A 22323-nucleotide genomic window follows, 5' to 3' on the forward strand; every position below is an offset into this window, starting at 1 on the left:
TTTCAGCCAAAAGTTACTGTTGTTGATGTGGAGAGCTGCCATTTTGGATGTTGAGGTCGGAGTTCTGAAATCTTTCCGAGTTTCCAACTGGGAGGTCTGACTTTGGGGGCATTTCATTTGAATTTTCCTACTCGAATCACGGGATTTCTGAGTTACAAGGACAAATCGAACGCATCATTACTCTTCAGTTTTTCCCATAGACTGTACATACCTGTAGATTCATCTAGGCAGTTTTTACTGCTTTTAGCACCCCCTGGTGTCCGTTTGTAGAACCGAAAGCAAAACCTATCTCCTGTAGTGATGGGAATTCCGGCTCTTTTTAGAGAGCCGGTTCTTTTGGCTCAGCTCACCAAAAAGAGCCGGCTCTTTCGGCTCCCAAGTGGCTCCTTAGATTTTCTGTTGCGTAGAGTACATTTATAATCAAAATAATGCAAAACTATATGTAAAATAATTTACTAATGTAAAAAAATGCAATATATCAAATATTTATCATTTCTATGGATTTAATAACTGGACACTTTCAGAAATCTCCACTTTCCGACTGCTGGCGCTCATTTTCTCACCGTCTTCGTCGCACTCTCCTCCCTCTCTCTCGCCTTTTTCCTCCTCCTCATTGCCTCTCGTCTCCCTCCGCCCGCATGTGCTCTGCTGTGTGTCTGAGTCTGATCCTCCCTCTTCCCCGCCCCTTCTGCTCTGTGTGTGGACAGTCTGGACACGCATGCTGACCAATCGCCTGTAGCTTTCACCAAAGCAAAAGGGGAGGGGGGAGGGGAGGGGACGGCTCCCAATGACGAGCCAGCTCCCGTCGTTCACTTCAAAGAGCCGGCTCTTAGAGCCGGTTCGTTCGCGACCGACACATCACTAATCTCCTGCTGTGCGTTCAGTCAGTTGAAATGTCTCCCCAGCCTTCCTTAGTGCCCAGTGACTAATCACTAAATGAAACATATCAGCTGTGTTCATGATCTAAAACATGCAAGAAATGTGCTGGAACCAGACTGCAGCACAGCTCAAAATGTTCTAGTCTCAACAGAGCTGCATTCCCCAGTCTGAGGTTGCAAGTGCGAATATTCTGGCCACAGAATGGGGCTGGATGGCCTTTCATTAACCATGTTAAGGGTCATTTTAGCACATACTGGCTCAAGAAAATGATTTTAAAATGTGAAAGATTTGCATAGTGTGGCTTTAAAATAAAACCTACTACACATAAAACTCCAAATAAAATACCATGGCCTTTTTGGTGTTGGCAACTGGGAAACCCCCTCTAACAGTCTTTTTTTTCTTATTATTTCGCTAAAACGCTATCAAAGTAGCATTTATGTTACAGTAAACCGCAGTAAACACTGCTCGTGACGTAGAAACGTGTTGAAATATCTGGACCTGTGATTGGCTCTGTGCATTTCAAAATGTGAATCCCGCAGACACAATGTTTTGTCGCGATAGGTTTCCTTCCTTCTTCGGGAGCTGTCGGCCACTTCCGGTTGCATGACGACTAACGGCGTTGACAAAAAAAGAGAGACTGGAAAATAGTAGGAAAATACATTTCTAACCGTGAACAGCGGAAACTTAACCTCAATGTGGTGGTTGTTTAGCCGGGGTTTCTTATGTGGCGACAGAACTACAAGCTAATGTCAAGTCGGTGCAGCTGTATAACGTGGTGACATACCCCAAATATCTGGAGTTTATTGTTCTTCGCCTTCTCCCTCCAGCTGAGCTATTTCTGTTTAGCGTGCTACGCTACCGAGCTAACTGACGGTGGACCAGCACTGGATGCCAGCACGGTGTGTGTTCTTAGCTCTCGGGTAGCAAGCGGCTAGAAAGAAAACAACGCGGTTAATCCGTTCAGTTCGCAGCTGGACTCGGCTTTCCTGTTGCTAACTCTGTGGCTCCAGTCGGACGAGGATGGCAACGTCGGCTCTGTATGCCTGTACGAAGTGTAACCAGCGGTACCCCTTCGAGGAGCTGTCGCAGGGCCAGCAACTGTGCAAGGTTAGTGTGTGAAGACACAAACAACAAGACTAATGGCTGTAGATCTGCGCGTGTTCTTGCCACCCTGTTCGGATCTAGCAAAGCACAGATTATGTAACAAGCTGCAAAACTTCCATTTAGACGTCTTGTGTCAGTTTAACTTTTAAAATACATTTAGGAACATCTGAACCAAAGTGTTCTACAGCTAAATATAATTTATAAAGTAACCAGAACACCGATTTAACAAAGATGAAACAGCTTAAAAACATCAGAACTTTTAAAACCAAAAGCCAGGGGGCAATGTGAGTCCGAAGCAGAGATTGATGTGGCAAGACAAGTTATCCCAGAATCCCGATTACCATGATGTTATAGGATCGTAGAAATTGGCTGACTGACCATATGATCGTTGGGGATGTTTAATTTTAAAGAGATGCTAAATCAGGGACCCATTTATCAAAATTATTGGTGTGTTGTAAATGTTTTAAACAACACTGAGATAGCTGGTCCTAACCCACATTCCAGGCCTTTCATTTGTCTAATCCAGACATGACAAAGTCAAGAATAAGTGTTAAAAGTTTGAGTTTACAGACCAAAAGACTAATCTTACTTTAGAAGGAGTTTAACATGACTCTGCCACTGTAATTGTGGTTTAAGTCATTAACTACTGTCCAACTTATTATATACAGAAAACCCATATTTCCTCACGTTACAATAGACAGACCTGTAGCTGTTCATCAAACGTTTCTCCAAACTTCTGAGTTTATTAAATACTTGTATTTAAATCAACACATTTTGATCATCTAAATGTTTGCTAATGGGACCTAGAGTAATTATGTTGTACATATTTTTAGTTCTTGTTTTGTTAACGCATTTGGCAGATGCTTTTGTCCAACGTTATGATCAATTCTGTAGGGAAAAGTAAAATCAGTGAGTTATTCCTTTGTTTTCTAATTTTAATAATACTTTAAGCATGTTTCAAATGTAAAAAATACTTTTTATCTTACAGGATATTAAGTACAAAAAGTCACTGCCGTAAATAAAGTTTGTTTGTTTGTTTTAAGATGTAGATAAACTAGATTAAGTCATTTAACCTATCTTTTCTTTCCTGTAATATTGGGTTTGATAATACGTTTGCAAAAGTCAAATGCTGACATTTCCACTTATTGCAATCAAGACAAGAGGTCCTGTGCAGCACACACTGTCCAACTGTGGAGATACACACCCAAGTCTTGTGTCCATTGTAATAGTCATCAGGGGAGGATGAGGGGATGAAAGTCACTGTTTTGTTTGTGGTAATGCAGGAGTGTCGCATCGCACATCCAATAGTGAAGTGTACGTACTGCAGATCTGAGTTCCAGCAGGAGAGGTGAGATGTGTGCCTCACCACCGTAAACATACTACGCTACTGTGCTTTGTGTTCGTTTGATGTAGATTTAATCTTTTGCTTGTTTTTCTTCAGTAAAACAAACACAATCTGCAAGAAGTGTGCCCAGAACGTGAAACAGTTTGGAACGGTACGCAGCAGATTCTTTTTCTACCTTGCACCACTGTTGTGTGCTGACTTCAGCTTCATTTGTGGACCAAGTACCATTAAATGAATAATTTGGTATCCAATTCACTTTATTGGTTGTGATTTATTTAGATAAAGGCAAAATTTTTTGCCAGTGAATGCGACCTTAAACTGGACATTGGTTTATGTTCTTTGGTGTTTTTTAGGCAATTGCAATCATAATATATTCAGTGTTTTCTTTCTGTTTTTATAGCCCAAACCGTGCCAGTATTGTAACATCATTGCAGCTTTCATCGGGACAAAGTGCCAGCGTTGCACTAACTCAGAGAAGAAATATGGACCTCCACAGACGTGTGAACAGTGCAAACAGCAATGCGCTTTTGATCGTAAAGAGGAAGGCAGGAGAAAGGTATAAACATTGCATTCTTTCTGTCTGTCTGTGTTTACTGGAAATATGTTACTGTGAGTTTTTACGGGTCTCCTACTCGTGTTACAGGTGGATGGAAAGCTGCTGTGCTGGCTCTGTACTCTGTCTTACCGCCGTGTCCTGCAGAAGACTAAAGAGCAGAGGAAGGGCTTTGGTTCCTCCAACTCCTCGTCCCTGAACGAGAAAGACCACCACTCCAAATCGCACCACCATCACCATCATCACCATCATCATCACCACCCACACAGACACAGCAGTTCTCACCACAAGTATGTTCTCCGTGGCGTCACGTCTTTGTTCTATCTTGCAACATTCTCTCTGATTTGTGTTGATATTTATTTTGATTTCTGCTTTAATACGTTGATGAGCTCACCTTTTCTTCTATAAGGTTGTAATTAATTAAAATCAAGTACTTTACTGGTCAAGTGGAAAGAACTTTCCGTCCTAATGTGGCCCGGGAACCACCATTGTCTATATCAGATGGTGTTTGTTTATCTTTCACAGGCTGAGTGGGAGCCTAAGCCCCGAGCAGGAGCCGGGACTGTGGAAGCAAAGGTACAACTGCTCTTCTCACTTGAATTCATAAACGACATATGAAAGCTGTTTATTTAAATGTGTTTTGCTCACTTCCATCTGGCCTGACTTTGCAGCCATAAATCGTCTTCGATCCAGAAGGAGACCCCAAAGAAGAAACCAAAACTGGAGATGAAGCCATCTAATGGGGACAGGTAAAACCAGGAGTTCCTTTCTTCAGTCATTCTTTTAGATATAAATCGCATTAACCCTCTGAAGGCAGGCGTTGCAGATTTGCAACGTTAAAACCTACCTACCTGGTTACTCCACATATGTGTTTCATGAGCATTTTTAAACTCAGAAGTACCCCTGAAGTACTTAGTTGTTCGTCCTTTTATCTAAGCTTATTTTGAGCCTGAGAGGGTTAATGCATCATTTCCAATTTGATCCCAGCAGTAGTTCCATCACTCAGTCCATGGATTCTGGTGGAACAGACAACTTCATCCTCATCAGCCAGCTGAAAGAGGAAGTGATGTCACTAAAGAGACTTCTGCAGCAAAGGGACCAGACAATCCTGGAGAAGGACAGAAAGGTGAGCTTCCTGCACGACCAAGCTGTTCTTATTCGTCTGCAGTTTGGTTTGAATGATGACATTTCTCCTCAGCTTACAGAACTGAAAGCAGACTTTCAGTACCAGGAGTCCAGCATGAGAGTGAAGATGAACCAAATGGAAAAATCACACAAGGAGGCCATGGAGCAACAGCAGGTGGGCTTTCTAACATGTCACCTCTAGAAATGTCGAGTTGTGTTTTCTGGCTGTCAAGTACAAATATGAGGTCAAAAGTGCACACAAGCTCGTCAGACTTTGATATCAGTTACAAAGGAGTTGGAAAGTTTCCTTTTAAATGTCACTTTTCCGTTACAGCTGTATGACTGAGCCATCGAGCTCCCGGCGTTTTAGCTAATCGATTTCACCTGCATTAGATAAATGTCTTTGTTAGAATGGACAAAACCAAATGTTTTGTAACTGTTTGTCTATTTGAAGAAAAAGAAAGCATCTGTTCTAACACGTGTATGTATTTGTTTCCACAGACTAAGAACAGGGAGTTGATGAAACAAGTGGCTGCCCTGTCAAAGGGGAAAAAGTTTGACCGGACAGGAAGCTCGCTGCTGTTGCCCTAACAATAGGCCGAGCCGCGGGTAACAGCAACAGAGAGGCTTCTTTTTTGTAACACTGTGACCGTCTCCTTCCTGTGTGCCCTCATCACGTCAACATTGATTGCTTCTTAACTCTTGAAGCCAGAGATCACATTGTACAAGGAAACAAGTCGTTACATTAAAGAATCCTTTCTCCATATTAACATATTTTAGATATTCTATGGCTCTTTCTCCTTCAGGATCATCGGATGTAATTTTTAGAAAAACGTGGAAGGCGGAGCCCTCATTTCTGACACTGCCGGGCCAAAACACAAAGCGTGGTTTTGTGCTTTTGTGGCGAGCATTCTGGTGACTCTATCCACTTGTTTTTTTTTATAGATGTCATGCATTTATTTATTCGACTGTATTTCTTAGCATTGTTTTTATTCTCTCATAACATACCGAGAGGATGCTCCACGTTTTGGGGTTTTCAAAAGCAATTAAGTTATATTTTTCTAAATGGCTTGTGGAAGGCAAGCTCTCTTAAACAGATTTGTAACAACACAATGTATGCAAAACACCGAATGGGTTACTACTAAGCTGCTGCTCAGTGGAAGAGATCTCAGAAATCAGAAAACAACCTAGGTGTGCGCTGAATGGCTAAATGCCTCTCTGCAGCTCACTTCCTCACTGTGTGACAGCTTTGCTGTTTCTCTTTACTGGAACGATTGTAATAATGCATGATTTTACTGCCAGATACCGGAATGGCATTGTGTTCAGACTCCTTTACCTTCCTTTTACTTAGTTTTTTAAGAATCATTTGTACATGTATTTACTTGGGTCAACCATTGTATTTAAACCATTGCTTCTGTCTGTTTTAGTGAGTATGATATGTGTATGATATGGCCAGTTGACATTAATGTGTCGGTAGAAGATGCATTTGAAAGGAACACACCTACCACTTGACTCTACTAGGCTGGTGTCATACTGTGGTGTTCAGGATCACTTTTGTACTTTTTTCAATCTCAAGTGTTTAAAACTATTAAAACTGGCTAAACTGTCTCTGGGTGCTTGCATTATTGACCGATCGTCTATTTATTCTGTGATTTTATGATAACAAAAATGTCATTGTTATGCAATAATACACATTTAGCAAGGATGGTGTTAATAAAAGCCTAAAATCTTGGTCTTTTCATTCCAACACTAAATGATTGCACCTGTGCTTTACCTTTTTGTCAGTTGATTGTAAAGATTTGACATTAAAGATATCAAAAACTTTCACAAGCTACAGGGTAATTTATCTGAGGCTGTGATTTATTCTCATTTAAATTCAGGTTACTCAATTGGAAAAATAATAGTTGAGGTATGGAGTGATAGTGTAAAAAAACCACGACCTGCAGCTATCTGATCTGGTGCATATTATAAAATAGTTAAAAGATTTCTAAAGAAACAGAAACATGAAATTGTAGAAAGGAAGGAAGCAGCATTCAAAGTTTGAAGAGCATCAACACATCTTATAGAAAGGTAAAGTTTTAGTACTGAAATTGCAGTTGCTAACCTTTATTTCTTATTTATTTTAGCTGTATTTTAATTTATGTTGTTTACATATTTAATTATTTGGGGATTTAGTATTTGGTGGCATTTAGTTTCCTGGTCCACGCTCTACTCCAGTAGGGGGCAGTAATGCAACATAACGTTGCGTGCCAATCACGGGAATACATCCGGGTCACTAGATACTTCCGCTCCGTTGCAGGGTTGCATCTGTTTGACGCAAATAAAAACAAATGTCTGTGTTTAAATCGGTTACGTTAGAATTCTCGTAAATATATATATATATATATATATATATAAATGTGTGTATATATATATATATATTTTATCTTTAACGTTAACGTGAGTACAGGGAAAAAAATATAGAATTTGTTTAAGCTAACTAGTCTTAACATTAGCTATCATTTTAGCTTTTAGCTGCTAACATTAGCATTCAGTAAAAAAATATTAAACTGGCTTTAAAAAGTCTTCAAAAAAGACTAGAGAGGTCCGAAAAAGTAAGTGATGCTTAAATATTTTATCATGTTTATAACGATAGACGTTGCAAAATATGTAAGTGTCATTGCGCACTCAGTTAGTTTTGTGTGGTTTTCAGAGGAGGGTTCAAGTAAATCAATTCTGGGAATGTTCTTTGCGTAGGATGTCGGATTCAGACAGCGACGAGGACCAGGATCGTCCCTTTTCCCTTACTGGTTTCCTCTTTGGAAACATCAACGAAGATGGACAGTTAGAGGGAGACAGTGTTCTGGACAATGTGGGTGTTTCTAAGACATTTCCGTGCTTAAAATTAATCTATTTTGCCATTATATCACGGTGTGGCTTTTTGATGTACACATGTTTTTTACTGATCTTTAACCAGGAGTCTAAAAAGCACCTAGCTGGTTTGGGGAGTCTGGGTCTGGGCTCTCTCATTACTGAGATTACTGCCAATGAGGATGAGGGAAAAGAGGAGCACAGAGACCCTGGAAGTGTGGATTCAGAGGGTGAGTAGAGATGTTTCAAAGACCTTAACATGACAGCAATGTGAATACAAAATTGATTTCAGATTTACTTCCGCTTGCAGGTTGGGTGAAAAGCACAGACGATGCAGTCGATTATTCTGACATCAGTGAGGTTGCTGAGGATGAGACTAAAAAATACTATCAGGCCATGGGATCTTTGCAGCCAAGCAGAAAAACAGGTGATCATCTGCTGAGCGTGAGACTAAAAACAGCTTTGTAGTGACAGAAAATGTTTTAAAGAATGTAAAAGTTTTGAAATAAGCTGCAAAAGATCATTTACTTTTGTTTCAATTACTTTTATATAGAATTAAATCAAAATTTTAATAACAAAACTAATAAAATATTGGTAGTTCAAAAGAGAAAACATTGTAGTATTTTTTTTTCCTGTATACATTTTGTTAATCTTCCTGTTTTGGACATAAAATCTACTCTTTTGGAATTTGTTTACCTCTATTTTGTGTTTATGACATGCCTTTCCAAACTTCTGAATCCCAGATGATGAGGATGACTATGATGCAGACAGCGAGAATATTGATTCGAAGCTTATGCCTCCTCCACCACCACCAAGCATTCCCACGGCTGCTAAGAAAGAAGAACCCTCCACTCAGAGCACAAATGGTAAACACATAGCACGTCTAAATAGTGCCTGTAAAGTAATCGTGTTTGTCTTAAACAGATTGTTACCCTTACCAAGTTTATAGTAAGTCATGCAATAAATGAAGTTAGGTTTGATCATATTAAATCACAGAATTCAGAAGCTTAAGTTTAATTATCTGCTGCTGGGATGTGATTCTGTCTATTTTAGCAGCAAGTGAAGACAGCGATGGCATTATCCTTCCTTCTATTATTGCACCATCCTCCACTGGTGATAAGGTTGACTTCAGCAGCTCCTCAGACTCTGAGTCAGAAACCGACCGACCCTGTCAGGGTTCAGGAAGGGGAGGGCCCCCAGACATGCTCACCCTGCCTCTAGCTGGCATCATGCAGAAAGACGCTGCTAAAGCGTTGCCTGGTGTGACAGAGCTCTTCCCAGAGTTTAGGCCAGGCAAGGTAAAGCATTTTTAGAGGCACTAGAAGATAATTTTACAAGTTTTTTTTCTTTCCTTTTTATTTGTTATTTAAATTTTAATTTGAGTGTCTGAACTTTTTGTCTATTTACAAATAGGTACTGAGGTTCTTACGGCTGTTTGGTCCTGGAAAGAACATGCCATCAGTTTGGAGGAGTGCCCGCAGGAAAAAGAAGCGGAAACACAGGGATCCGCATCCTGGGACACCCCCTCCTGAAGGAGAAGGCTCGGAGCCGAACCAGGAGAAAAAGTCAGGATGGATTTCCGAGCTTGCACCCCCTCCACCTCCGGAGCAGTGTCTCTCCGACGATGAGGTAGAAGTGCTGTGATGTCAGCTCTTAGCAGCCTGGCTAAATGTCGCTGTGTCCATCACTTTATAGGTCTCCCTGTATTAAACAGATAACCATGATGGCTCCAGTGGAATCAAATTTCTCACAAGCTTGCGGTGATGTCGACAAAGAAGCTGAGTCTCGACCTAAAGTGGCAGAATGGAGATACGGTCCAGCTCAGCTGTGGTACGACATGTTAGGTGTTCCTGAGGATGGGAGCAGTTTTAACTACGGCTTCAAGCTTAAGGAGCAGCAGTCGGATGAGACAGAGAAGCCAGATCTACCCAAGGAGGTGACAGAGACTCCTCAGGAGGTATAAATACACTTCTCATTTTGTGTTAGACTGCTGTTTTTATGATTACGAAACAGATTTTGGGTCTTCTGTGTCTTTAGGATCGGAGGCAGGATAATGACAATCGCACAGAAGAAGATGATGATGTTGATGAAGATGAAACCAAATTGGCGCTAGAGAATGAGCTCTTCCTGATGGTCACTCAGCTGCAGTGGGAGGATGATATTATTTGGAATGGAGAGGATGTAAAACACAAGGGCACCAAGACTCAGAGAGCCAGTCTGGCAGGTTGGCTCCCATCCAGCATGACCCGCAACGCTAATGCTTACAACGCACAGCAGGGTAGGACAAAACACCCACCCTCGCTTTTTATTAGTTCAAGATGCGTTCTTAATAGAAATAAAATGATGTGTGCTTGACTCATCAGGTCTAACCAGAAGTAATTCCCAGCTGGTGCCACCAACGCCCCAGATCATTCCCAAAATTTCTTCAATTTCTGTCTCTAAACGGGAAAAAAGCATTCACGATAATCAAGGTAAGTGATTTTATTCCAACAGTATGTTACAGATAATAAGTACAAACAAAACAACATCTCTGACTCGTTCTTTTTGCAGTCTCCCAAGAAGAAGACTGTTCCTGGTTTTCCATTTTTCCCATTGACAATGAGGAGTTGGTCTACGGCCGGTGGGAGGACAACATCATCTGGGATGACCAGGAGATGGATCGCATGCTCACACCTCCGGTTCTCACTCTAGATCCTAATGATGAGAATATTATTCTGGGTTTGTTTTACATAAGATGATTTACTTTCAAGCTTTTTAAACTTCTCTCAATATTTCCTATAATGTTTTTCTGTGTTCCCATTTTGATTTATGCTACACTGCTTCCAGAAATTCCTGATGAGAAGGAAGAGATGACTTCTCACTCGCCGTCAAAAGAGAATAAGAAGGAAACTGCAATCAAGAAGAGTCGCATTCTGTTGGGAAAGACTGGGGTGATAAAAGATGAGCCCCAGCAGGTTTGTTGAGCCATGGAGGCAGACGATGTTTTAATTATGAAAAATGACAAACTTAAAGGTGTGAAATGGGCATTAATTACTGTTAAAATGATCCCAGATCTGTAAAGCGAACGTATAATCAGCAAGGACAGTGAATTCAAACCAGCAGCATAAAAAACATCATAATTACCATAATTTTTCTTAATAAATATGAATGAATTAACCCATATTAAAGCCATACTCTGCAACTTTTAATTATTTTAAAGTAATGTTCTTGAGCCAGTTTGTGCTAAAACTACCCTTTAGGGTAATGAAATGTCACTAAGACCCCTACTGCCCTCTGTGGCCAGAATACCGCACTTGCAACTTCAGAGTGGTTTTAGAAAAAAATGGAGCTGACTTGCCTGGCACTGGAGTCTGCTTACAGCACAGTTCCTACATGTTTCAGATCATGCAGATCAGATTAGTTTGGTTTAGTGATGAATCACTCCTGCAGAAAATAATGAAGGCTGGGGAGATATTTCAGCTGTTAGATTAAGGTGCTAAAAAGGAAGAGATAAGTTTTGCTTTTGGTTCTACTAAACGGACACTAGGGGGTGATAAAAGCAAGTTAAAACTGCCAAGTGTGCCTTTAAGATGTCATTACTCATAATGAGGTCTTGTGTTTTTTTCTGACATCTCAGAACATGTCCCAGCCCGAGGTTAAAGATCCCTGGAACCTTTCCAACGATGAGTTCTACTATCCCAAACAGCAGGGCCTGAGAGGAACCTTCGGAGGCAACATCATTCAAGTGAGAAGTTACACACACACACACACACACACACACCCACGCACGCACGCACGCACGCACACACACACACACACACACACACACACACAAGCTGCTAGAATCTGTTTAGTAATTCTGAACATACTCTCGTCCCAACAGCACTCCATTCCTGCTCTTGAGCTGAGGCAGCCCTTCTTCCCCACTCACATGGGACCCATGAAGCTTCGCCAGTTCCATCGTTCGACTCTGAGGAAATACTCGTTTGGACTTTTAGCTCAGCCAGGTCCCCACGCTGTCCAGCCGCTGCTCAAACACATAAAGAAGAAGGCCAAAGTAAAGTCCAGATTCAACTTTTTCATTTAGAGAATCTTCAAAATATTCTTTTTTTTCTTTTGTTTGTTTGTTTTATTCTTATTTGTTACATTAATGATGCCGTGAATGACAGAGAGAAAACGTGTTTGTTAAACAGATGAGAGAACAAGAGCGGCAGGCAGCAGGAGGTGGGGACATGTTCTTCATGCGAACGCCGCAGGACTTAACGGGTAAAGACGGAGACCTGATCTTAGCAGAGTACAGCGAGGAATACGCTCCTCTCATCATGCAGGTCGGCATGGCAACCAAGATCAAAAACTACTACAAAAGGGTGAGAGTGGCTTTTGCTTTTCATCTCTTGTATTTTGGTGTGAAAGGGTGAAGTCGATTGGATTCATTTTCTGTTGCTGTTACAGAAACCTGGGAAAGATCCCGGAGCGCCTGACTGTAAATATGGAGAAACTGTTTATTGCCACACGTCTCCTTTCCTGGGGTCTCTACATCCTGGGCAGCTGCTTCAGGTCTGTTCCATCACAATTAAAACTCATAATGTTTTAAATCCTCTCTGGTATCATGAGACTGTTTCCCTCTCTCCAACAGGCTTTTGAAAACAACCTCTTCCGTGCTCCGATCTACCTGCACAAGATGCCAGAGACAGATTTCCTGGTCATACGAACCCGACATGGCTACTACATTCGAGAGATTGTGGACATTTTTGTCGTTGGCCAGGAGTGCCCCTTGTTTGAAGTGCCAGGTCCAAACTCCAAACGTGCCAATACCCACATCAGAGACTTCCTGCAGGTATTCTTATGTGTCCCGATCAACACCTCCCACAAAGTTCTCCTCGTGATCGTTCCAAGCGCTCAGCCGGCTGATGTCTTTTCTGTAGGTGTTCATTTACCGTCTGTTCTGGAAGAGCAAAGATCGACCCCGACGAATCCGAATGGAGGACATAAAGAAAGCTTTTCCCTCCCACTCGGAGAGCAGCATCCGGAAACGGCTCAAACTCTGTGCTGACTTCAAACGCACGGGTAAGCATTCTGAGACAAAACACAGCAAGCTTAGAAATAATAAATGTAATTAAAGCTGCAAGCAGCGTCGTTCGGCCCTCGCAGTGAAGCTGCTCGTCCTCCGTCCGTACCCCCTCCGCTCCATCCCCGACGCTCTCCAAACCCAGCTCCGCGCCCCTTCCTGGCCGGCAGCCCGGGACACCAGGGCACGTCCGCGGAACAGAAACGTCCACCAGAACAGAATTCGCCATGGCATCAAAGCCCCTCCCTTTCTGAAAAGCTATCAGATCTGAATGGTCATTACAGCATCATGAAGACAGTGCATGACCTTAGTGTCATCTTGACTAAATTAGAGGGGACAAATATGGGCAGTTCACCATAAAACAATAGACTTCCTGTAGTCAGGGGGCGGGGCTTAGGTGATGTCAGCTGTCCACATTGTCACTGTCTTCAGATGTGGTCAGTGATCACACAGACAAAAGTATGAAATTGATCTGATCATGCACATGGGAGTTGTTAAGTCAAATAAGGTAATGGCGACTGGTCAAAGTTTGAGGCTTAGCCACGCCCACACCTTTATACTTATTTAAAATCCGACGGTTGAATTTTTTCCTCTATGTCTTAAGAGTATATAGCAGAAGTTTGAAGGTGATCGGTGGAAAGGGCGAGGAGATATCATTCTCCTAATAACGTGTGCGAAAACCACTAAATTGAGTACTTGGACCAAAATGGCCGACCTCCTGTGCGACATTGCGCTTGGCTCCAAGAGACTTTTTTGTAGGTCCTGATACACTACATTAGTGTGCCAAATTTTGTGAACCTCAGTCAAAGCTTGGCTTGGGGCTGACTGTTTTAATGGTCCTAGGGGGCACTGTTTCGGAATATAGGCCACGCCCACAAACTTCAGCTGTCCAATTCTATTAGGGGTCAGAGTAGGATCACTCATCAGAACTTGTGTGGCGATGTCACAATGACTGAAGAAATGAGAGACAAACGTATTTCCATGTCGTGATGGCGAATTTTGCCATGCTCCCAAAGCCCCGCCTTTATTCGAAACCTGCCAGTACTATAGACCAAGTGACCTCATCTTGTCTGCTGCTATTTGCCACTGTTTGGTGGTGATTGGATAAAAGGAGTCCAATAGGGAGCTGTGAAAAAAAGAGTGGCGTGGCGACAGGTCAGAGTTTGAGGCTTAGCCACGCCCACACCTTTATACTTATTTAAAATCCGACGGTTGAATTTTTTCATCTATGTCTTAAGAGTATATAGCAGAAGTGTGAAGGTGATTGGTGAAAAGGGCGACGGAGCATCACTCTCCAAACAACGTGTGCGAAAACCACTAAATCGCGCACTTGGACCAAAATGGCCGACTTCCTGTGCGACATTGCACTTGGCTCCAAGAGACTTTTTTGTAGGTCCTGAGACACCACATTAGTGTACCAAATTTCGTAATCCTCAGTCAAAGCATGGCTTGGGGCTGTCAGTTTTAATGGTCCTAGAGGGCGCTATTTCAGAAAATAGACCACGCCCACCAGAATTTCACATCAGATTTTTTGGGGGGCCAGACTAGGATCACTCACAAGAAGTTTCGTGGCGATATCTCTAGAAATGACGAAATGGGAGGCAAACGTAAGGCCTAAGCGGTACGCCTGACTTCGCCGCGCCGCCACAGCCCCGCCTTCTGGAGAAAACTCCCATAAAGTGACGCCAAGCAACCCCAACTTGTCTTCAGTTACCCGCTACAAATTTGGGGTGATTATTGGAAAGGGCGAATTTTGGAAAATTTCTCAGTAAAACTTGACCTTTTAAGTCCTGAAGGGGCGGGGCTTATGTGACATCATCAATCGACCATTCATTTGTCTTCGGGGGGCGATGATGATTGTCCGTAGAACATTTCTTTAACTGTAATTCTTTCATTTATGAATCTATAGCAATTTGAATTTTTTTGGCGAGTGCTCGAACTTTGAGGCCTGGTCCCGCCCCTTCAGTATTTACGAAAAGTCAATTTTATGTCTCATTTTAATCGTCCGTCGCTTCTGTTCGATCGCACACTATTTTTGAGACGATCGTGCGAAAAATGACCAAACTGTTCAACCAAATATAGACCCAAGAAATGGCCGAAACAGGGTCAAAATGGCCACTTTAGTCCAAAATGGCCGACTTCCTGTTTGATATTGACCATGGATGCAAGAGGCTTTTCTGTGCGTATTGTTGAGTTCTACAAGTGTACCAAATTTCATAACTGTACGATAAACTAAGCTTTATGGAGAGGGGTATTTTTCACTTTCTAGGGGGCGCTGTTCAGCCATTTTTTTATGAACTTTCACATCGCCAGTGAAATACGTAAATTTCACGCACTTTCTATATTGGGCCAGAATTTGGTGACTTTTTGGATATGCTAAGACCCCCTAAAGGCCAGTCAAAGACGCGGAAGAAAAAAGAAAGAAAGAAAGAAAGCGTAATAATAAACGGAGCAGATACAATAGGCCTTCGCAGCTTCACTGCTCGGGCCTAATAAATAAGAATAAAACGCTTCTTTTTCATGGCAGGGATGGACTCAAACTGGTGGGTGCTGAAGCCGGACTTCAGATTGCCAACAGAAGAAGAAATCAGAGCCATGGTGTCTCCAGAACAGTGCTGTGCTTACTACAGCATGCTAGTGGCAGAGCAGAGGCTCAAGGTAAATGTCTCCACATCCAGGTACCCATACGCTCTGACAGAGGGAGTCTCTAATTGTTCACTGTTGCAGGACGCTGGCTACGGTGAGAAATCCTTCTTTGCTCCAGAAGAGGAGAATGAAGAGGACTTCCAAATGAAAATTGATGATGAGGTATGATTGATTAAAGAGTCTTCCTCAGAATGACAACAACAACAAAAAAATACTATGCCAGATCCGCAATGATTCTGTCACTCGCTGTAGGTGCGGACTGCTCCGTGGAACACAACCAGAGCCTTCATTTCTGCCATGAAGGGGAAGTGCCTGCTGGAGGTTACGGGTGTGGCTGATCCTACTGGCTGTGGGGAGGGCTTCTCCTATGTTAAAGTCCCCAATAAACCCACCCAGCAGAAGGTGAGATCCTCTGAGGTGGAGACCGGCCATCTTCATCACCTTCTTTTTGTTTTTGTTTCACTCCACTTCCTTTGTTGTAATACCAGGATGACAAAGAGCCGCAGCCGGTTAAAAAGACGGTGACAGGGACAGATGCAGATCTGAGGAGGTTATCGCTTAAGAACGCCAAGCAACTCCTTCGTAAGTTTGGTGTTCCAGAAGAAGAGGTGAGCCCAAACGATCGGATTGATAATCAGCCAGAAGAATAAATCAATGTGTTCATCAGATTTAGTTTTTAGGGTTCAGCCTTTTTAAAAGGTTATCGTCCTCATGGCAGATCAAGAAGCTCTCCCGCTGGGAGGTGATCGATGTGGTGAGAACCATGTCCACGGAGCAGGCTCGGTCAGGCGAAGGTCCGATGAGCAAGTTCGCCAGAGGCTCCCGCTTCTCTGTGGCCGAACACCAGGAGCGCTACAAGGAAGAGTGTCAGAGGATCTTTGACCTGCAGAACAAGTCAGACTCCCGTTTATTCTCGCATACATCTCTCATTCAGGGTTCTGCCTGAGTGGGTTACATGTTCCCTCCCCACAGAGTTCTGGAGTCCACCGAGGTGCTGTCCACAGACACCGACAGCAGTTCAGCTGAAGACAGTGATTTTGAAGAGATGGGTAAGAACATTGAGAACATGCTGCAGAATAAAAAGACCAGCTCTCAGCTTTCCCGTGAGAGGGAGGAACAGGAGAGGAAGGAGCTGCAGAGGATGCTGATGGGCGAGGAGAGTGATCGTGACAATAAGGGACGCAAAGACCGACGCAAGGGCTTATGTACGCTTGGCTCATTCTTATTTTGTTTCTACACAGAAACCTGTGCTGCCTGTTCATTTAAAGGCTTTAACTGTTAACATTACATTTCTCCACTTCACAGCCAGTTCCCTGTCCACCAGCTCCCACAAAGATGACGACACGTCGTCTGTCACCAGCCTAAACTCATCCGCTACGGGACGCAGACTCAAGATCTATCGCACCTTCAGGGATGAGGACGGCAAAGAGTACGTCCGCTGTGAAACCGTTCGTAAAGCTTCAGTCATCGATGCCTACACCAGGATCAGGACCACCAAGGATGATGAGTTCATGTGAGTTTCATCTGCAGGCAGGAAGCAACCTTTTGTTTTTTAGCCCAGTGTGGTGCATTGATGAGGCGCCTCATGTTGCGGGAAGCTAAATTGAAATGTGTCTCTTTGTGGTTGCAGACGGAAGTTTGCCGTCTTTGATGAGCAGCACAGAGAAGAGATGAGGAAGGAGCGTCGGCGTATTCAGGAGCAGCTTCGGAGGCTGAAGAGAAACCAGGAAAAGGACAAGATCAAAGGACCGCCAGAGAAGAAGACCAAGAAGGTTAAAGAGAGACCAGACCTCAAGGTAAAAGTAAGCTTGCTGATTCAGTTTCTTTTTATTTGATCTTCTCCTCTGCAAACCCAGGGCTTATGATTTTGTGTTGGAGCTGTGTAGTTGTTTTATTTTTGTAGTTCAGCTTGATCGGTGTTGTGTTCCTTAATGTTTGCTTCTGCTTTCCAGCTGAAGTGTGGAGCATGTGGGGCCATCGGTCACATGAGGACCAACAAGTTCTGCCCCCTGTACAATCAAACCAACGCCCCGCCCTCGAACCCTGTCGCTATGACTGAGGAGCAGGAGGAGGAGCTGGAGAAGACCGTCATCCACAACGACAACGAAGAACTCATCAAGGTGGAAGGCACAAAGATTGTTCTGGGCAAGCAGCTCATTGAAAGGTGACAAATGTCGTAGAGCTCCGTTCATTTGTGCTTTGTGGAGGTCCTGTGCCACCGACCTCTGCTGACTCTTCTTCTTTTGGCAGTGCTGACGAGGTGCGCAGAAAGTCGTTGGTGCTGAAGTTCCCCAAGCAGCAGCTTCCACAGAAGAAGAAAAGGCGCGTAGGCAGCGCAGTCCACTGTGACTACCTCAATGTAAGCATTGTGGTGCAGCATGTTGTGATGCGTTATGAAGGCTTCTTAGCTGATGTGTTACATTTAATTTGGACAGAAACCACACAAAGCAATCCACCGCAGACGCACCGATCCGATGGTCACGTTGTCCTCTGTGCTTGAAAACATCATCAACGACATGCGGGATCATCCCAACGTGAGCAGACACACCACCTGCTTATTCTTCTGCTCTGCAGGCTTTTCCGTCATCCCTCTGTCTCTTAAATTCAGACGTACCCGTTCCACACACCCGTCAATGCCAAGGTTGTGAAGGACTACTACAAGATCATCACTCGTCCCATGGACCTACAGACACTGAGGGAGAACGTACGAAAGCGGATGTACCCATCGAGGGAGGAGTTCCGTGAAGCGGTGGAGCTGATTGTCAAAAACAGCGCCACCTACAACGGTAACTTCATAGCAGGTTTTTAAAACGAAACCTTCAGAGCCAGTGAGACTTTTGACCTCACACCAGTGTGCTGAGATGGATCTCTGCTTTGGTTCCACCAGGAGCAAAACATCCCATAACTCAAGTGGCCCAGTCCATGCTGGACCTGTGCGACGCTAAGCTGAAAGAAGTGAGTCAGCTGCTGTGAGGTTTTGATTTTCTCGTCGTCTTTCTCATTAATCATCAAACCTCTGCCTGTGACTGCAGAAGGAGGACCGGCTGGTGAGGCTGGAGAAAGCTATCAACCCCTTGCTGGATGATGACGATCAGGTGGCTTTCTCCTTCATCCTGGACAACATCATTACCCAGAAGATGATGGCTGTTCCTGACGTGAGTCTTCTTCCCTTGTCTTGCTTCAGTCATCACAAAGCATCAATGCATGTTAACTCCTCCTGTTCCCCTCTTTCAGTCCTGGCCGTTTCATCATCCTGTTAATAAAAAGTTTGTGCCTGATTACTACAAAGTCATCGTGAACCCCATGGATCTGGAGTCCATCAGAAAGGTGAGCAGCTCGCAATGTTTCAAGCCTGATTTCTGTCCTTAGCAGCATTCAACATCTAACCGATCTTCCAACAGAACATCTCCAAACATAAATACCAGAACAGAGAAGTGTTCCTGTCGGATGTGAGTCTCATCCATGCCAACAGCATCAAATACAACGGTAGGTCATGGCTATAACCTCTGTTACCATAACAACCGCTGCAGGTATTTACTAGCCTGGCCTCTGTACGAGTCTGGACACTCAAGAGAGCACCCTGAGGGGCGGGACTAGCCAGCTCAAAAATAATCAGTCAGAAAAAAGGCGGAAATGACAACTGTATCGCTCAACGCTGTAGTTTTTAGTTGTAGTCAAAGATGGCGTCTGGCAACGGTCCAAACATCTGTCTTTAGAAGAAAGGCGCTTCTTGTTATGGTTTTAAAGACACGTCTGAGTCATTTAGAACAGAGCAAAGAGCCGCAGCGAGCTCCGCCTCAGATGCCGTCTTCGTTGTTTGTGAGAAACTGAGCATTGCGTTGCCACGTACGCCGCTCAGCGCTGATTGGCTCGCTTAGAATTCCCAGGGGGTGGGATTATTTGAATGGGAGCGTCACCAGGCCCTTTGCTTCTCATAAGGAAGCATTGGCATGGCTGGCCAGGCCAGGTTTTTACTCGACTGATTCAAAACAGGTAATTTAGACGAGTAAAGCATTGGTTCAATATTATTTTGCAGGTCCTGACAGTCCTTTCACCAAAACAGCCCTGGACATCATCAGTGTGTGTGAGCACACCTTGGCTGAGGTTTGTTGAACTTTTTTTCTCAGATTGTTTTTCACCTAAAAAGTTCCACAGGTTGTAATGATGCTAAAATAACTATCCATAGTATGATGAGCACCTGACACAGCTGGAGAAGGACATCTCTGCTGCGAAGGAGGCAGCTCTGGATGTGGCAGACCTGGACAGTCTGGACCCAATGACACCTGGACCATACACGCCGCAGGTACGCAGCTCTGGACCTCCTGGTCTGTTAACATGCTCTAGGTCGTAACTCGGGTCCAAATAAGTAGACTAAACTTCCAATAGCTTCTTGGCCCGTCCTGCTCTTTCTTCACTTGTGCACTGTGCTAACACCCCTCCCCTTCCTCCAGATTGTCATGTTATATCTGTACAGTGAGGTTTCTTCACCGTAGTGTCTTCTTTCTCCCAACCTGTTTCTCTCCGTCACTCCTGCCCTCGCGTCACGTCTCTTCTTTGTGCGTTGCCACTCCTGTGTGGCGTTGTCCAGCCTGCTGATCTGTTTGACAGCGTGGCTTCAGGGAGTCTGCCCAGAGAGCCCAGCAGCCTTTTCTCTGAGGGACCTCTAGTGGTTGCTCCAGAGAAGAGAGGGGGGCAGGTATGGAGAGTGTCTAAAACAAGGCTCATAACCACACGCTGCCTCTCCTCAGAGCATCCCAGCTTCATCCTGCACTTTTTATGCTCCCGTTCATGTAAAATAAAGAACACAGCGTTCTAACAGGTGAGTTACGAGTTCTTATCTTGGCTCTCAGGGGCGACACGGCAGAAGACCTAGAGAGGAAGACTCAGATGTGGACATTGAGGGCTTTGAGGAGGAAGATGATGGCAAACCCAAGACTCCTGCTCCTGTAAGAGAGATGAATTATGGAGGTTCTCTTGATTTGTCAGGATTATTTTCTACTAAGGTGTTTGTCTACATTTTAAAATTGTTCTATGTGGGTTACGTGTTAATGATACCTGTGTTTCCAGGCGGAGGATGCTGACGGAGATCTGGAGGATGAAGATGATGAAGAGATGTTGCTGCCATCTCGCAGACGGCCACACGATCGGGACGAGGAAGAGGAGGGAGACCACAGCAGATTAAGCCATCCGGCTCAATCCAGCGTTCTGTATCAGGACCTGCTCATGTCTGATGGAGAGGATGATGCCAGTGAGGAAGAAGGAGACAACCCTTTCTCCTGTGAGGCCACATCTGCTGCTCAGACACAAGCTGCCTGCTTCTTAAATATTTTCTTACAGGATGTCCTTGTTTGTAGTTTTTTTGCAGTTTCACCTTAAATTGTGAGCTTTAAGTGAAACAGTTATGAATAATTATCCCTTCCTTTACAGCGCTGGTTTGGAAACACCTTTAAAAATGTCTCCAAATGTCCAGCCACCTTGTCTAAACTGTCCTTGTGTGTTTTGTGTCCCTGCAGCCATACAGCTCTCAGAGAGTGGCAGCGACTCTGACCGGGAGTTGGATCTGCGAGCCCCGCCTCCTCGGAGAGCTCAGGAGATAGCCCGAATGGGCATGGAGCAGGACGAGAGCATGATGTCCTATGAAGGAGACGGGAATGAAAACATGGAGGACAGCAACATTAGGTACAACAGACACTTCTCAGAGAGAGAGAGAAAGGACGTTTTAAACATCTTGAGCTTTTTTCTGAGTGGGAAATTGTTAAAAATAATTATCATAGAATTGTTTTACATTTAGACCGTAATGGTGGATGTTTAAATGACCTAAAATGTGGTTTTCTGCACTTCTAAATGACAGTTTGTCTCTCTTGTTTTTCCAAGTTACGGCAGCTACGAGGAGACACAGAGTCAGAGTCAGATACAGCCGTCCAGCATGGGAAACGGAGAGGAGTACGGCATCAGTGAAGAGGAGGAGGAAGACGAAGAAGATGAAGCTCGGAGGAGAGGCCCAGCTGTGCTCTCTCAGGCCCAGCTGAGTGAAGATGAAGAGAGCGAAGAGTTCAGATCTATCGGAGGAGACAGCGACATGGACTCTGACAACTAGGGGTGTGTGTGTGTGTGTGTGTGTGTGTGTGTGTGTGTGTGTGTGTGTGTGTGTGTGTGTGTGTGTGTGTGTGTGTGTGTGTGTGTGTGTGTGTGTGTGTGTGTGTGTGTGTGGCCTACTGTAATCTCACATTTATAACAGAAATGTAGTTTCTCTGGTAAATATGTAAATTCTTACTTTGTAAATAAAGTTTAGTATTTGCGTCTTCGTACTGTTTGCAGATTTGAGCTCATTTGCTTAGCGCTTGAATTTCTTGAATTGCTCACCACTTATTAAAGTTAAAAGGAAAAACATTAAATACATTTACTAAATGAACTTCCTTAAAGCAACCTTGTGTCACTTCCTGCAATTAATCTTTTTTAATAAAAATATTTCCAAATTTTCTGAATTAAAATGTTTTGTTCAGTGTAAACTAGGGCTGGGCGTTATGGTCTAAAATCAATGTCACGATTTATTAAGGATTTCACCTTGATAACGATAAATGGACGATAAGCGCATAAACAGAAGTTGTCCACTAGATGGGGCTGTCTTCTGTATTACGTTGAGTCACATTTCTACTTGACTCAAGGTGATTCAGCTTAAAGGGACATGAACATTGCCAACCTGCACAGATCTTTTAGTTTTTATATTATCAAATTTATTGACATGGGAGACATTATCTTGATAATCAGAAATTT

General features: G+C 43.6%; 2 protein-coding genes across 8 annotated transcripts; both read left to right on the forward strand.

The window, feature by feature from the left end:
* The first annotated feature begins 1669 nt into the window (after positions 1–1669).
* fam76b (family with sequence similarity 76 member B) lies at positions 1670–6352 on the forward strand. 2 transcript variants are annotated; one of them, XM_015960985.3, is made up of 10 exons: positions 1670–1986; positions 3267–3331; positions 3425–3479; positions 3729–3884; positions 3972–4171; positions 4407–4457; positions 4553–4630; positions 4869–5007; positions 5080–5181; positions 5508–6352. In XM_015960985.3, exons 1-10 carry the CDS (start codon positions 1900–1902, stop codon positions 5595–5597), a joined length of 1023 nt encoding a protein of 340 aa, XP_015816471.1. In that variant the 5' UTR covers positions 1670–1899; the 3' UTR covers positions 5598–6352. The 2 variants fall into 2 exon arrangements, with proteins under 2 accessions (XP_015816471.1, XP_015816472.1); XM_015960986.3 differs by having other exon boundaries at positions 4872–5007.
* Positions 6353–7452: 1100 nt separating this feature from the next.
* Positions 7453–21857, forward strand: taf1 (TAF1 RNA polymerase II, TATA box binding protein (TBP)-associated factor). 6 transcript variants are annotated; one of them, XM_070555707.1, is made up of 41 exons: positions 7453–7600; positions 7743–7857; positions 7963–8086; positions 8167–8283; positions 8600–8722; positions 8910–9154; positions 9270–9485; positions 9571–9813; positions 9894–10134; positions 10220–10327; positions 10407–10574; positions 10683–10810; positions 11473–11580; positions 11719–11892; positions 12029–12202; positions 12288–12392; positions 12472–12672; positions 12761–12902; positions 15431–15561; positions 15631–15711; positions 15802–15951; positions 16038–16157; positions 16268–16443; positions 16522–16754; positions 16855–17062; positions 17180–17351; positions 17502–17713; positions 17800–17908; positions 17985–18083; positions 18158–18335; positions 18437–18504; positions 18582–18704; positions 18784–18876; positions 18951–19035; positions 19586–19653; positions 19736–19852; positions 20138–20245; positions 20400–20495; positions 20617–20827; positions 21063–21228; positions 21424–21857. In XM_070555707.1, exons 2-41 carry the CDS (start codon positions 7744–7746, stop codon positions 21644–21646), a joined length of 5958 nt encoding a protein of 1985 aa, XP_070411808.1. In that variant the 5' UTR covers positions 7453–7600; position 7743; the 3' UTR covers positions 21647–21857. The 6 variants fall into 6 exon arrangements, with proteins under 6 accessions (XP_070411808.1, XP_070411811.1, XP_070411809.1 ...); XM_070555710.1 differs by having other exon boundaries at positions 17180–17345; XM_070555708.1 differs by having other exon boundaries at positions 8913–9154.
* Positions 21858–22323: the final 466 nt, after the last annotated feature.

The sequence above is a fragment of the Nothobranchius furzeri genome, chromosome 10 (assembly GCF_043380555.1).
Source record: "Nothobranchius furzeri strain GRZ-AD chromosome 10, NfurGRZ-RIMD1, whole genome shotgun sequence".
NCBI lineage: Eukaryota > Metazoa > Chordata > Actinopteri > Cyprinodontiformes > Nothobranchiidae > Nothobranchius > Nothobranchius furzeri.

What these genes read in the sequence shown, in the direction of transcription:
- fam76b (XM_015960985.3), top strand. Translation starts at nt 1,900, where the DNA reads ATGGCAACGTCGGCTCTGTATGCCTGTACGAAGTGTAACCAGCGGTAC. An exon ending in CCGGGACTGTGGAAGCAAAG is followed by an intron (nt 4,458 to 4,552) that starts GTACAACTGCTC and finishes CTGACTTTGCAG; the next exon opens with CCATAAATCGTCTTCGATCC. An exon ending in AGGCCATGGAGCAACAGCAG is followed by an intron (nt 5,182 to 5,507) that starts GTGGGCTTTCTA and finishes TTGTTTCCACAG; the next exon opens with ACTAAGAACAGGGAGTTGAT.
- taf1 (XM_070555707.1), top strand. Translation starts at nt 7,744, where the DNA reads ATGTCGGATTCAGACAGCGACGAGGACCAGGATCGTCCCTTTTCCCTT. An exon ending in ATCCTGGGCAGCTGCTTCAG is followed by an intron (nt 12,393 to 12,471) that starts GTCTGTTCCATC and finishes TCTCTCCAACAG; the next exon opens with GCTTTTGAAAACAACCTCTT. An exon ending in ACATCAGAGACTTCCTGCAG is followed by an intron (nt 12,673 to 12,760) that starts GTATTCTTATGT and finishes TCTTTTCTGTAG; the next exon opens with GTGTTCATTTACCGTCTGTT.